The 16,697-nt window shown below is 37.9% G+C and overlaps 1 protein-coding gene across 1 annotated transcript; it reads left to right on the top strand.

Moving 5' to 3' along the window:
* Window positions 1-1,180: 1,180 nt before the first annotated feature.
* Window positions 1,181-10,237, top strand: LOC147548617 (Rho termination factor). The gene is made up of 5 exons (XM_086668965.1): window positions 1,181-1,268; window positions 7,651-7,703; window positions 8,734-9,093; window positions 9,337-9,780; window positions 10,166-10,237. The coding sequence occupies exons 1-4, from the start codon at window positions 1,210-1,212 to the stop codon at window positions 9,675-9,677; spliced, it is 813 nt and encodes a 270-aa protein (XP_086525091.1). The 5' UTR covers window positions 1,181-1,209; the 3' UTR covers window positions 9,678-9,780; window positions 10,166-10,237.
* The last annotated feature ends 6,460 nt before the right edge of the window (window positions 10,238-16,697 follow it).

Genomic DNA, 16,697 nt, shown 5'->3' with positions numbered 1-16,697 from the left:
ACCTTTCACTTATATGTTTTCTGTTGACTGTTGTTATCATGTCTTCACATGTGGTGTCACTATATTCTATACCCATGGCCTCTTCAATAACCCAAAAATCATCCCTATACCTCTTAGTGCGACCTTCATAAGAGGTGAGCCTCTTTGGGGGTGGGGGCCCAGGGCGGACGCCCTCCCCGCCCACCCGCCCCCAAACACGGCTCTGCGAATATGATGCGAGAACTATCATAAGCTCAAAACGGTTCTAAAGATTATCATGCTTGTTAGAAGAACTCTAAATGTAGAGATCAAGCTACATACCGTATATCCGTATGTGCAAATAAAGGACCACAACGGAACGTAAAAAAATGGTGGTAGTAATTCGAGATTGTAAAGCTTAACCCTTTCCCTTTTCTCTGCAACTCATACAGTCATTAAGGCAAATGCAAATAGCATGGGTACATTCCTTGTAACAATATTTAATGGGCTCTCTCCATCACAAAGTCCATATGAAGTTATACATAAGCCCATGCACATTAATGGGTATGCATAAAAGATAGACCTGCAAAAATTAGTGGGTTGAGTATGGTTTGAGAAGCCCATCACATGTTAAAACATATGGGTCATTAGGACACATATTCTTACATGTTTGACTTTTTTTTGTTGTTGAAAGTTTTACATGTTTGACTGAGAAACGATAATAATTCAATGAGTGAGTGGAGAAAATGACATTTTTTCTCTTTAGCGCAAACCTGATATCCTTATATAGGTTTGATGATGCACAGACGTGATGTTGCAGAGGTAAGGCACTGATCTTGATGGTAGCCACTTGCATATGGTCGTTTGAGATGATAATGTTTGTTAAGTGTGTATGTTTTGGCTTTATCTGGAGTTTCACGTCACTGATATTCTCTTTAGGCAGAACTGAGTTTTAGGTGTCGAGTTTACTCCAGCCAAGTAGCCAACCTCTCATTTTCGTCTCTAATAGAGCATGATTTAGGTTGCGAAGCTAACTAAGGATCCACATTCCCTCTTGTTTCAAAGCAAAACTGAACTCATATCGGATATCGGATTTTCGGAATTCGTTTATAAGCTTTAATTTTAATAATAAGCAATTATTTTGGGTCAAGACAGTGTATGTTACCTACCCAAAGGTCCCAAACAAACAATATCTAGTTTAGTACTTTCAGAATCACACCTTTGTGTGTGTGTGTGTGTGTGTGTGAAAGAATGAATACAGCCCTGACTGTTTTTCTTTCCCCAAAAGATGGTATTCGGTTTCCAACTTTTTTTTTAACATACTACTCTTGAAAAAGCTCCATGTAACGAAGAGAAAGTGAGGAGAGAGAAAGTGAGGAGAGAGAAAGTGAGGAGAGAGATATCTTGGTTTTTTGTACTGTTAGGGTCGCCATGAACGAGTCTTCCTTCTCGGTGGAGGTGGACAAGAAGATCTTCTGGTTCGAGAAGATGAACCCTAATTTCACTAGGGTTAGGGAAATTCGTAACTCCATGGAATGGTCATGCAATCTACCGGTAGAAGGGATTTCCGGGCTAGCATGCTTCGTTAGGTCAAAGGCGTACAAATTTTCGTCATGGAAGGAGGACATGGACAGAAGGGGAAGATGTAGAGATAATGGAGTCGTCTGGTTCTGGGAGACGAGGGAGAACAATTTCGGCCCGTTCATCAGAGTATATCGCACAGGTGGCAAGGAGAACGCCCAGAGTTCACTCTGTTTCCCAGCTGGCGCGAATGGCATTTTTTGGAAGATCATTGCAGATCACCTAGATCTCACGCTTCCTTTTTCCCAGAAATCTAAGACTATTATTCTCCGACGGATTAATAGTAAAGGGCCTTTACTTCAGCCGGATCCAATGAGAAGTTCGATACAATCCCAACCACCGGTTCCCACTCATACTCCCGAGACCATTTATTCTCCTAAAACCATCGTTTCATCTTCGTCAACGGCCAAAACCAGCCTTAATCAACCTCATCATTCCCACCTAAACACCAGCCAACCCAAGACTAAAACCCTATCTTCATCGACATCTGTCAACAGACCGGGAATAGTTTGCCTTCCCATAGCCAATGCATGCAAGCTTCAGAATATTTCCCATCAACCAAAACTACACTCAACCTCCTATAAATCAGCCCTCCTTCAACAGAAACCTCCCATCATCAACTACAGAGAGACTTCTAAATCCTTTAACCCTCATTGTTCTGATATGGCTTTAACTCCTAATGGAACCATCAGTTGGGAAGACACGGTTTTGGTGGAAGCTACGTATGCAGTCGACGATTGGGGAAGTGTGGAAGACCTAGTGAGGGGGATTTTGAAGACTGGGGAGGCATCCCTGATCCCTTTCAACAGGGTGCGAGCAGTTATCAAGACTAAATACAATACGAAACCCTTGTTGGATTTAGGCGAGATTTTTATGTCGCAGGTCGAGAGGCTGTTTTTTCGTCGGTGGCATCCGGACTGTAACCAAGTCAACTTGTCCATGTGCAAGGTTAATGTGAAGATCTTTGGGTTACCTTTCAACCTTTGGAATGAAGAGGTGTTTCATGATATTGGTGAGACGTTTGGAGACTTTCTGATGATAGATGAAGACACTAAGAGCTTTAAGGTTCTTGCTTTCGCCTCTATTTTCATTAGGTGCGACATTACTTCCAAAATCCCAGAGAGATTGATTCTCCTGGACAGAGGGGATGTGGTGGAAGTTTTTCTTCACTGTGTTTTTTCACCGAAAACTATGGTGTCGCCGGAGAGTGGTCAGACACGGTTCGGGTCAGCTCACTCGTCCGATGTTGAAGACCGAGGCGACAGTGACACAGACCAGTACATCAGGGAGCAGTCCAAGGAGTTGACTAATGCTGAAGATTCGAGTTTCCTTAGCTTATTAAGGGATCCTAGGAAAGAGAAATGGCCGATGGGGTCTGATCCTATTTCTTCTTCGGTGATAGTTCAAGGTCGCATCTCGTCAGAAGACTTGGTGGTTGAACAGCCGATCAACTTTTCAGAGGAGAGTGAAGGTACGAATCAAATTCAAACTTTAGAGGGGTGCGTCGAAAATGTGGGTCTGAGGCCTGGGGTAAGACTTGGGGGCCCAAAGAAGACGGGCCCAGCTAAGAAAAGAGTTAAGATGTATTTCCGAGCTAGAAAGAGAAGCAGGAAGCCCAGGAAGATTCCAAGGGCACCCTCTCTATTGGTTACGGACTTGGGAAAGGCCTTATTGAACTCTTTTAAGGGCACCACGGTTAAGGATTTACCAGGGATTCTCAAGAGTATAACCCTAGACAGAGAGTGGACAGGGGTTATTTCTCCTCCTTCTCCTGCCGTCACTCTAGCATGTGTGCCTTCTAATGATCTATCAGCTGCTTTGATAAACACGAGTATGGAACAAAGGATGGAGGATTTCTTGGCAACAGGTAAGGAGTTGGGTTTTGATGTGGATTTTGAAGGGGCCAAAGGGAAGATGAAGAATCTGTTAAGGCTAATAGGATCAGATGTAAAGGAGACTTTTGATAAGGTCGAAGAGGAGGCGGTAATGTTTACTCAACCTTTAGCTATCAGGGGTCCAGAAGTTAACAATCCGATGGATGTGGGTGAAACAGAAGGGTTAAATGAAGATACAGAGGTGTTGCCCATGGAGTGCGACCTAGCCGTGGTCATTCATACTCCGGATCAGAATAGGGTTTCAATGGACGGAGATAAGACTCCAGATCAGAGCAGCGGTCAGAAGAGGGCAGGAACAACATCTAAGTTAGAAAGGGAGGCAAGAAGACTCAAGTGGACGTTGAAGGAGTCAGAATCAGGAGGTAGCAGGAGGACCAGGTCATGTTCAAGGGTGGTAACTCGTCTAGATTATGTCAATTAACTTCCTAAGCTGGAACATCAGGGGGTTGGGAGCAGCTAAAAAGAAGGCTGCAGTTAGGAAGTTAAGGTTGGAGATGAAGGCAAATTTTGTGTTTCTTCAAGAAACTAAGTTAGTTAGTGTTAATGATGTTCTTGTTTCTAGTCTGTGGGGAAATTGTAATGTGGCCTGGTGTGCTTTACCGGCTACTGGGTCGGCAGGGGGGGTCTTGTGTATGTGGGATCCTTCTTTTTTTGTTTGCTCCGACAGGGTATTGGGTAGTTTTTCAATTTCCCTTAAGTTATGTAATGTTTCTGATGGTTTTGAATGGATGGCGACTTCGGTTTATGGCCCTTGTGTGTCTTCTCTTAGGGAGTCCTTTTGGATGGAATTGGATTCAGTGTATGATCGTTGGAATCTTCCTTGGTGTATTGGGGGGGATTTCAATGTTACTAGATTTGGTTGTGAGAAAAGGAATAAGCATTCCATCACAGCTAAGATGAAGAGATTCGATGATTGGGTAGGGAGAAATGAGCTCATTGACCTTCCGGGGAATGGGATGGCGTTCACTTGGTCCAATAATCAATCGATTCCGGTGATGAGTCGGCTAGACAGATTCTTAATCAACAAAGCATGGGAGAATCGGTTTCCTACAGTTTCTCAAATAATTCTTCCAAAGCCTTTGTCAGATCATGCCCCCATTCTTCTGAAATCTAATGTCATGACTTCAAGTAGTCCTCCCTTCAGACTTGAGGATATCTGGTTGTTGGATGGGGATTTCATACCTCAGGTTAAATTGTGGTGGGAGGAGATGGATAGCAATGTTTCTTTTTGGGTTAAATTGAACTTTGTGAAAGAAAAGGCGAAGAAATGGTCGAGACAAAAATTCAAAAGCCAGAAGGAGTGCTTGGCCAGACTTCAGGAGGGGATTCATAATTTTGACAAGTTGGAAGAAACTACGAATTTAAGTGTTGAAGATCTAAAGCTTAGGCAAAGTATGAGAGCGGAAATGGAGAAAATACTCCATCTTGAGGAGGTCAGTTTGAGACAAAAATCGAGGGTCAATTGGCTGGAGGCAGGAGATAGGAATTCAAAGTTCTTTCATGGAATCATTAATTGCAGAAAGAGATCAAATCGGATAGCAGCTTTGAGAGTAGGCGACGAGTTGATTATGGAGGATAAACAGATCAAAAGCAGGGTAGTAGAGCATTTTGCGAACATTTACAAGGAGCCAGCTACGTGGAGGCCTGGGGTGGGTAGTCTAAAGTTGCCGTCGATTTCGAATATTCAAGCGGAGTCGCTCGAGGGTGTTTTTTCGGAGGAGGAGGTACTTCTCGCAATCAAGGATTTGGCGAAAGATAAAGCCCCGGGGCCTGATGGTTTCTCCATCAAATTTTATGACAGATGCTGGGACATTATTGGAAGCGACTTTATGAAGATGATCTCGGAATTTTGGTTCTCGGGAAGCTTGGATTGGAGATTGAACCAATCATTCCTTGTTCTTATTCCCAAGAAGGACATCACAGAATCTTTGAATGACTATAGACCAATAAGTTTGGTAGGGGGTCCTTACAAGATCATTTCTAAAGTTTTGGCTAATCGGCTTAAGTCGGTTCTGGATTGTATTATCTCTCCGAATCAAGGGGCATTTATTAGCGATAGACAAATCTTGGACGGGGTGTTAATAGCTAACGAGCTGCTGGATTCTAAGATAAAATCGAAATCCTCGGGTATTATGGTAAAGGTTGACCTGGAAAAAGCGTACGACAAAATCAGTTGGGATTTCTTATACGACATTATGATCAAGATGGGCTTCAATTACAAGTGGAGAACGTGGATTTTCAACTGTATTTCTTCGGTTTCATTCTCGGCTTTGATTAATGGTACAACTTCATCAGTGTTTTTGAATTCCAGGGGGATTCGTCAAGGGGACCCACTCTCGCCTCTTCTTTTTTTGCTTGTGGCTGAAGTCTTGAGTTGTATGATTAAAAGAGGAGAACAGATCCATTGGTTCGATGGTTTTAAGGTGTCAGATAATGGTACGTCTATCACTCATCTTCAATTTGCGGACGACACATTATTTTTTATTAAGGAAGACATCAACCAGATTCGCAAGTTAAAAGATACTCTTATTTGGTTTGAAGCGGCCTCCGGTCTTAAGGTAAATTTCGGTAAGAGCCAAGTGATTGAAGTAGGCAAGGTGGAGGGGTTAGACGACTTGGCCACGATTTTTGGTTGTGTTAAAGCATCTCTTCCTATCTCGTACTTAGGTCTGCCCCTGGGCTTCTCATATAGATCTAAACACCTATGGGACCCAGTTTTGGAGAAGGTGGCTAAACGCCTATCTCCATGGAAGGCAAGACTCCTATCCAGAGGGGGGAAATTGACTCTTATTAAGGCGGTCTTATCGGCTCTTCCTATTTATTTTTTATCTCTTTTCTCGGCTCCAGTTTCGGTTTGCAACGAGTTGGAAAGAAAGTTCAAGGACTTCTTTTGGGATGGCGAGAAGGACAACAAGAAAACTCATTGGGTGGCTTGGGAGATTCTTTGTAGGCCGATTGATCAAGGAGGTTTGGGGATTAAAAGCCTGAGGATGATGAATGATGCTCTTTTAACTAAGTGGCTCTGGAGGTTTGGCAAGGAAAAAAATCTGTTATGGAGGAGAATTATAATGGAAAAGTATGGGGTAGAGGAGCTTGGGTGGATCTCGAAACCTCCTAAAAAAGCATACGGGGTCTCGGTTTGGAGGGGGATTTTCAGAAGATGGCACAAATTCAAATCAATTTCAAAAATTAAGGTCGGGAACGGCAAGAACACGAGCTTTTGGGGGGATGTTTGGATTAAGGATGTTTCTCTGAAGGAAACCTACTCAAACCTTTTCGCGCTCTCCGTTATGAAGGATGGGACTGTTTGTGATTTTTTTGATATCAATTCAAAGGTTTGGAGGTTGGAGTTTAGGAGAGGGCTTTATGATTGGGAGGTGGAGGAGGCGAATTGTCTTCTAAAAGATTTGGAGCCTTGCTGCCTGTCCGACGATCCAGACGCTAGGATTTGGGTTTCAAATATGGATCCGAATAAGGCAGACTTATCCGTTAGAGCGATGTTCTCTCAATTGTCTAATCAGGAGGTGGAGACCAATCCGGTTTTTAGAGATGTTTGGAGAAAGAACATACCCATGAGGGTGAGTGTGTTTATTTGGGCTGTTCTTTGGGATAGGATCCCAACCATGGATAATTTGAGAAAGCGAGGCTTCATTTCGCCTAACCGTTGTGGTTTTTGTGGGAAAGACGAAGAATCATCCGAGCACATCTTTCTTCATTGTGACAAGACGAGGGGGGTGTGGAACAAATTCATGAGCAGTTTTGGTGGTGCTCGGTGTATTCCCGGGTCCATTAGCGATCTCATGCTAGATTGGAAAGGATTTAAGGGTAGCAAACACAAGAAGGCTATCATCAACATTATCCCTAAAGCTGTCATTTGGGCGATTTGGACCGCTAGGAACGATGGCATTTTCAGAGATAAGTCCCGAACTCCAGAGTATATCTTCTTTGCGGCTAAATGTCTTATTTACCATTGGAGTAGATCATACAAGTGGGCTAAAGGATTCTCGTTCAATTCCATGGTCGAGTCGTGGGATGGTTTTGTTACGTCGCTGTAAAGTGCGCGGCTGCCTAAGTCTGTTTCGTTTATGCTTTGTCGTGTTATGTTTTTGCTTTTCTTATCTCGATCGCTTGGCCTAGCTGCCGAGTGGATCTTGTTATATGTACCTTTTTCGCTTGCGTATTATTAATTTAATCATCTTATTCAAAAAAAAACTTTATCAGCTTTCCAGAAACCAAATGACCTCGGAAAATCCAATTTTCTCGCAAAAGGTAACCCTAAACTCTGGTTGTTTCTTCTTCTCTTCTAAGAAACCCTAGTTCTTATGCATTTATTAAACTTCAGAATCTATAATGAAACAATTTCACATTCTTTCTCATTAGTTTCTACTGGTTGCTATCTTCTGTGACTGTAGAAGCTAATTTAATTCTAACTATATTGGACTTGGTTATTTTGATTGAATACTGAATCACATTGAATTTCCAATTCTTGATTTATAGCTGTTAGATTTTAATTCATACAGCAGTAGGAAAAGGGAATCCCTTCTTCTTGTCAATTCTTGATTTCAACTCACTTAATTTTGATTGGCAGTTTCAGTTTGATTCTGGCCAAACAAATTTTACTACTATTGCTAGTATCTAATCAACTTCTCTAAATTCTTGTGAGTTGTGAATGATAAATATCTTAATGTTACTTTAAGAACGTCAAGTCTTTATTCCTTTTATTGCTTCAAGTCAATTCTCAATTATCTAAGAGCAGTGCTAAACGGCCTGATATTTGGGACTGACCACGGTCCGAGAGGTGAAGTGGCCGGCCCTATTGATCCGTCTATTTCTCTCTCCTCACAGAGTCACAGACAGACCAATAGGGGCTGGCCGCATCACCTTTTGGCCCATGGTCGGCCTGAAACAACGAGCCATTTTAGCTTTTTTTGTTGATCTAATTTGCAAGTTATCATATTATTGTTTGATTTTTTACCTTCCGCTCAAGTTATTAAGCGTATTGGAATCGATAATGGATGATTTAATGTTAATGTTTCTTCCAATTGGCTAAAAATAGACAATGTTTCATAGTCTGGTGTTTCATTCAACTGAACCACGCTTTTGCTAAAGTTCGTTGATGATTTAAAGAAAAAATTTGAACATGAGTAGGAGATGGATATCTAGAAGCCGATCCATTAACATGCTCCATTTTTAAACTCTGTGCGCAGCGAATCCGAAATCTATGTTCTGTTTAGCTTGGAAAGCCCTATTTAGACAACTAAAGCATGTACAATGGGTTATATTAACTCTTACATTATAGAGTTTTCAGATGGGGTTTTACATCTTCATTCGAGGAGGAACTTACTTACATCACATTCGTGGGTCATTAGATCACAAGGAAATTGGAGGGAAGATCATATACCTCGAAGCAAAGCTTCGTCTGATAACGCACCAAAGAAGAACAGTGATCATAGTGGTTTTCACTCCTTAGATGGTAGAACGACTAGCTCGTCTAATCAAGAGGAGATAATTGCTTTGTTCAAGCGGATTCAATCTTCAATAGCAAAAACTCGATCTGAAACTGCAAGAACAAAGAAAGTAAGCACTGATAATTCTAATAAAAAGCAATCGAAGGGATCAGTTTCTCGTGTGGCACGTCAAAGAAAGAAAACCGTTAAAGGTAAACTATCTGAATCTCCCTATGTGAATATCCTTTGATGGTTGTATTGAGAAGCTCCTAAGGTTTTTAAGAGATTTTGATTGAGCTAATAATCTTTTCGATAAGTAGTTCAATCAATATGAAAGTGGGTAAATTAGTATTTATAGATTGGTATGAAGAGTCTAAATAAAAACAAATTGCAGGTGCTAAAAAACTCTACTTGTGTGAGATGTATTCGAAATTAAAGTCTTGTCATTTTGTTAGGTACAAACTCCACTGAACACGATAATAAGGGTTTAAATCCGAGAAATGAGGAAAAAAATACAGGGGGAGAGTTTCAACCGCTAGAAATAAAAATTATGAGGCACCCGTCTAATTTTGTTAAGAAATCGCCAATCCCATCGACACAAACAGTACAGAAAGAGGAGGTTGATATGTACATGAATAAAGAAGGTTTTCCCCATGAAGGTGATGGTAAAGATTTGCAGACAATTGAGAAAATGAAGCTTCCTGAACTGAAAGAGTTGGCTAAATTAAGAGGAATTAGAGGGTACTCAAAGCTTAAGAAGGTAGATTTGGTAGAGTTGTTGAAAGGAGTGTCTTAGTTCCTACGAAATGGTTTCGATATTCGATTTGTTTCGATATTTAAGTTCATTTGGTTTTGATTCCTTTATTTAAGCTTGATTTGTTAATTGTAAATCAACTAGGGTATATCCCGTGCCCTAGGGCACGGACACTTGTATCAATTAAATGTTACGAAATTTATTGTTATATTTTATTGAGAGAAAGAGAATTTTATAAGTTATTATTTTTTGTATTATTTTTTTGTTTCTTTTATCTTAAATTAGTTAATATTTTATTGAGAGAGAGATTTTAATTTCTTTTTTTAACCCTTGAAATTTATTTTGTTTCTTTTTTTCTTAAATTAGTTATTTTATTTCTAAGAAGGAAACGATTATTGTTTTTTAAATAGGTAACTTTATTTCTACCAAGGACTATATTTTAAATTTTGGGAGGGACTCCTAAACAATATACATAATTAAATAAGGATGTTTGTCCCAGTCATCGTTTTCCCTTCTGTTTTATATAATAGATGAATAAATTACTATTCCAGTTACCCAAAGCTTGATTTGATATGAAATTTTACTTAGGGTCCGTTTGTTACCCGCGAATGCCTGAGTATGAAAATTCAACTTTTTCTAATGGGTAAGAAAGTCAATTCTTTCACATGTGAAATCATGCTTTCAAGTGTTTGGTAATGTGGGTAAGAAAATGTGGTGCCTTTAGAAAATTGTGGTGGGTGCTTGTAGAAGGTTATATAATGTTAAGCATTTGAGGAGTGCCTTTAGAATTTCGGGTTCTTTTCTTCCCCAAATCCTATCGAATTTCAACAAACCTTATAACCCCCATTGTGTTGATAGAAATGAAGAAAGAGAGTTATGGTAGGAGAGAAATAGAAAGAGAGAGTTATGGGAAGAGAGAGAGTGTGTGTCTGAGAAATCAACTTTCCCATCTAAAAGGTGGGAAAAAATTTAGATCATTTGCACACTTTTTTGTCTTAGGAAATCGATTTTCTTACCCAAAGTGGCCAACCAAACAGCGAAAAACTGATTTTCCTGAGAAAACGACATTCTTACTCACATTTGCACACGTATCAAACGGATCCTTAGAGTCCTTTTGTTAAGTGAGAAAATAAAGTTGGGAAAATGATTTTTTTTCTAATGGGAAAGAAAATTTAGATTTTCTTACAAAAAATTCATCTTTCTAATGTTTGGTACGTTTTTAGAAAATTTAAGTGAGAATTCTAAAGACGTCCATCATCATTACAGTTGGCGCCCTTTTCCATCTAAAATCGGGCCTCTATAACAGATCCATTGTGTGCCTTCAGAATTTCTAATACAATTTCAGGTAGCAATTGTATTAAAATTTGACAAGTCTCCATTTGAATGGGTAAAGAGTGAAACATATGGAAAGGTGCATATACTCACAAAGATCAGATTAACCCTTTTGAGATTTGATTTGATTTGCTACTGGAATAACAACATCATTGAACAATAACCCATATTTGTAAATCAAATAAAAATGGGGGTTAAGAATAGAGGGATAGATTTAACAATTCATATGGTGTGAACTTAAAACTCATCTTTGCTGATACTTTACAGAAAGTAATCATGCTTATTACACTTGCTATTTGACAAATTTCAATAAAAGTGGAAGTTTGGAACGGGTGATTACTATAATTTCTCTCTACACTTCCTAATACTCTTGTATTAAGATATGAGATGGATCTTACGATCAAGATAAGTCCAAGATATTGGAAGATACGAAATTGATGATATATTTTCTTATATTTAAGATATTCTTGTAACTATGATAATAGTAATATTAGATGGATCTTACATTGTTTCTTAGTTTAGTCAGGAGAAACTAAGAAACCCTAAACCTTGATTTCTCTGTAAATAAGAGAGGGTTCTAGAATTAAATCATCCGATTACTGTTCAATTATTGTAACGAATTACTATAATTACGAGGAACAAAGTATGTCGCCGTTGTGGTTTTCTCGATGATGTAGGTCGTGAATATCCGACTGAACCTTGCTAAATATGGTATTTTTTGTTTATGTCTATTTATCTTCGATTATAATATAATCGTGAATTCTAACATCTTGTTATGGGGATTCCTCTTTTAATTTTTATGCATGGAGGTTCTCTGTTAGTTTAATTTTTCAAATTGTGGTTATTCAGTGCATAATCTGGTACACTTTATTACTTTTTCTGTTTGAATAAAGAGGTGGGAACATGTTAATAATGGAGCATTTTCCTGAAACTATTGCTTTAATTGTTTCATTTAAATTGATTTTGGTTGTATCACTTGATGGTAGTGGATTTCTTGAAACTAATGCAGATCAATTGTGAATCAAGATTCTAGGGGAGGGAGAGTTTTAGAATGAGAAAGAACAATCATCAAGAAAGAGAGAAGGTGAAAGAGGAAATTACATAATTATCCTTATGGGAGAAGAGATAGCGTGATCCAGCCGGGGTGAGTAAGAAATAAATTTCCCACCTAAAAGTGGCAATTTTTTTTAATATATTCACCCTTTTTTTTTTTACAGAAATCGACTTTCCCACTCAAAATGTCGAACCAAAAAATGGAAAACTGATTTTCTTACGAAAATAAGTTTTCTAACCTTATTTTCAAACGTTTCAAACAGGGCCTCACTTATTTATGGTAAAACTGTTTATTTCAATGTGGCTTTCTAATTTATTTTAGAAGATGGAACACAAGAATTACTAGTTGTTAGTCTTGATTTTCCAATGAAATCATCTCAAAATGCATAATTTTATGAAAATTTACAATTCCTAAAAGCATTTTGAATAAGTCTATAATGACTGAATTTGAATGGCTAATTTTTCCTCTTGATTCCGAATATTAGTCTGGGATAAAATAATTTGATAATTTCTATTAAATTTGTGGTCATCCAATTCAAAATCAATTGACAAGTGAAAATGGATCTAAACATTATATTATTTCTTGAGAGATAATCTCGTTCCATGTGGGACTATTCTGACACACTCCCTTGCAAATAACGTTCTTTTAGTCACATGTGTTTTTTTCTTTTTGGGTGACGTGGAGCACATGTGGCTTTTAAACCTATCACATGCGGGTCTAACTCTGATCCCATTTTAAAATTTGTAATGATCGAACTAAAACCAATTAGGTTTCAGTTGGATGTCCAAATATTGTTTGTCAAGACAAATAAGCCACGTCATTAGGTGTAACTGAAAACACAATGATGGTTTGGGTTTCTAAACTTAAAACCGATCTTATTGGAAACCTCAACCAAAAGCACAAAATAGAAAGGAGTTTTAACTATTTTAGCCTAAATAATATTAAAAATATGTGAAAGAACATCAAATATTTCATAACTATTACTCCCTCCGTCCCATTTTGTTTGGGTCTTATTCCTTTTAAGGAAGTCCAAAAATGTTTGTCCACTTATTTTAAATAAAATTCATTTATCACTAAATTTATTGACATTCCCCAATTTACCCTTACTTTCAATTGGTTCTACACTACTTCCAATATAGTATTTATTGTAATACTCTAAAGTAGCCATGGGTAATTTATGTAAATACAATTTGTTAGCAAGCAATAAATGAAAATCCTTAATAAGTTGGATCTCCCAAAAGGTCAAACAAATTGAGGCGGAGGGAGTATTAGGTCAAAATAGCTAAACCTTAAGACCTTAAATACATATAACATTTGTATAGTTAATTCTTTAAATTTTTTTTCTTTAAATACATATCCTATGTCAGATTTCGATAAAAATTATAGTTAGAAAGAAATTTTCATTAACTTTTTAACAAGATCATCTAACCTTGTTTGCAGATCTTGCAAACTCTAATTACAATATGTATACTCGATTTGCAAAACTTGCAAACTCCATTTACAGAATGCAAACTGAGTGTCCAGATTGTACAAATTCGATTTCCAAAGTGCAAACTCAGTTTGTAGATCTTGTGAACTCAATTAAAACAATTCAAACTCAAATTGTAAATCTTGCAAAGTTGGTTCGCAAATCTAAAGCAAAAACACTTAAGTTTATCTTCTTTCTTGTTCTTGAAATCTGACAAATTTCTTCTTAATCCATCAATGACATGAAATTAGATGAATACCACCAGGATCTGTTAAAACTACAGAAAAATGGCTCCATAATAGCATCACCAACTATAAATGAATGGCTTCTCATTTAGTAACAAACTTCACTGATATTATGTCTTTTGTTAATGATTTTCTTTTTTCTAATTTTACAACTGTACCTACGGAGAAATATTAGAAGGAGGAGGAAGAGGAGAGTTGTTGCCTTATTCTCGCTCTTTGTCTATTTGGGAAATTCACATGAGAACACAGATTAATATCTAGAATCACTATTAGAAACCTAATCATCCCCTTCCTATTAATAACCCTAATAACTCTAGTCTCACATAGGTTTCTCTGCTCATTAGTAATAATCAATAGAATGACCGTTATAGGATGGTGCGGACCAGCCTTCTGGGCTGCTAGTGATACTGTCCGCTTTGGCACACCTGGGCCTCACGGTTTTAAAAGGCCTCACTAGGGAAGGGTGTTTAACCTCTTAAGACGAGCATCACACTCCTGTTTCCCACCAATGTGGGATTGCTTTACAACACACCCTCCCAAGACCACATCATAGTAGAACGAATCGTGCTGATAACGTGTTGTGAAAACTAAGTAAAGGAGAGAGATTGGAGATGAGAGAAAACTAAACACTAATAACACCATATATGTACCTTAAGATTGTAGTATAATATTCTACTAATTTGTTTTGTGAATTACATTGGGTTAGAACCCTTTTTATAGGCTCTACAAAGTAAGTACATTCATGGGCATTTACACAAAGAGTTACATGCATACACATGAATGTGCCTTTAAGTTGTAGGTTATATATGACCCCATTATTGTAGATGTTACACATTATAGTAGTGGAAGACAAAACATTACAACACTCCCCCTTGGATTCCACAACATAAAAAATTGTCTCATTAAAACCTTACCAGGAAAACCCTATGAGAAAAACCATGGTGAAGGAAAAATAGTACAATGTTCTTTAATATCTTCGATTATGTTAGAAGTACATAAACTGTCTCATTAAAACCTTGCCAAGGAAAACCCTATGGGATAAAACCGTAGCTAAGGAAAAAGAGTATATTCCGAAGATTTACAGTGTAAGATACATTTTCACTTTGTCACGTTCTTTCTTAGTTCACTCCCCCTCATGGATACCCCCCCTCATAGACATTCAGACGATTGAGATTGTGAAAGATCACTTAGCACACGCATTCCGATGTTATAGACTAATTTCTTGAATGTTGAAGTTGGTAAAACTTTAATAAATAAATCTGCAAGATTATCACTTGAACGTATTTGCTTAATTTCTATGTCACAATTTCTTTGCAACTCATGAGTGTAGAAAAATTTAGGAGATATGTGTTTCGTCCTGTCACCTTTGATATATCCCCCTTTAAGTTGTGCAATACAAGCTGCATTATCTTCATACAATACTATTGGAGTATCCTTGATTGAGGAAAGTTCAAATGTTTCCCGAATATGCTGGATAATAGACCTTAACCATATACACTCACGACTTGTCTCGTGAATAGCAATTATTTCAGAATGATTGGAAGAAGTAGCTGTTATAGTTTGTTTTACCGATCTCTATTATATAGCAGTATTACCACTAGTAAATAGATACCCTGTCTGTGATCGTACATTGTGAGGATCAGAGAGGTATCCGACATCTGCATAGCCACATAATTGTGATTTTGCTCCTTTTGAGTAAGACAAGCCCATATCGATAGTTCCTCGAATATACCGTAGTACATGTTTGACCCCATTCTAATGTCTTTTGGTAGGTGCAAAGATGTACCTTGCTAATAAATTTACACCAAATGCTATATCTGGTCGGGTACAAGGTGTTAAATAAATAAGAGCACCAATTGCACTTAAATACGGTACATCAACACCAAGAAGATCTTCATCATCCTCCCGAGGACGGAATGGGTCTTTCTTTTCATCAAGTGAGCAAACCATCATAGGACTACTTAAAGGATGAGCTTTGTCCATGTAAAAGCGTTTTAAGACTTTTTCTGTATACATCGATTGATGGATAAATATTCTATTTTGCAAATATTCGATCTGTAAACCAAGACAAAATTTAGTTTTGCCAAGATCTTTCATCTCAAACTCTTTCTTCAAATATTCAGCAGTCTTAGTGAGCTCTTCTGGAGTCCCAACAAGATTTAAATCATCTACATAGACTGCAATAACGGCAAATCCATTTTCTGATTTCTTAATGAATACACATGGACTAATTGCATTATTAATATATCATTCTTTCAAAAGGTATTCGCTAAGGCGATTATACCACATCCGTTCTGATTGTTTAAATCCATATAACGATCTTTGTAACTTGATCGAATACATGTTTGATGATCCTAACCTAGATGTTTTAGGCAAGTTGTATCCGTCAGGAATTTTCATGCAGATGTTACTATCAAGTGAGTCATACAAATATGCAGTGACTACATCCATTAGACGTGTTTCAAGACATTCTGATGCTGCTAGACTTATCAAATATCGGAATGTTATTGCATCTATTACAGGAGAATATGTCTCTTGGAAGTCTATACCCGGTCTTTGAGAAAAACCATGAGCAACTAAACGTGTTTTATACCTGACAATTTCATTTGTCTCATTTCTTTTGCGCACAAATACCCATTTGTATCCTACAGGTTTTATATTTTCTGGTGTTTGAACTACAGGTCCAAATACCTCTCTCTTTGCTAAAGAATTTAGCTCAGCTTGAATAACATCCTTCCACATTGGCCAATCTTTTCTTTATCGACATTCTTCAATATTTTGTGGTTCATGATTATCATTATTTGCTATTACATCTAGAGTTATTGCAAATGCAAATTTATTGTCAGGAATGATTTTGTTTCTTTCCCAACATTCTCCTGTACTAATATAATTAGTTGATAATTCTCTCACATTAGTTTCTTGTGCCTCTTCTGGGGCAGTGAGTTCCATATTGGTGGATTAAT

Source organism: Eschscholzia californica, unplaced genomic scaffold (assembly GCF_041429995.1).
Source record: "Eschscholzia californica isolate CP2 unplaced genomic scaffold, dmEscCali1.0.p SCAF_3, whole genome shotgun sequence".
Lineage (NCBI taxonomy): Eukaryota > Viridiplantae > Streptophyta > Magnoliopsida > Ranunculales > Papaveraceae > Eschscholzia > Eschscholzia californica.
This window is presented reverse-complemented; position numbering and strand designations above follow the sequence as displayed.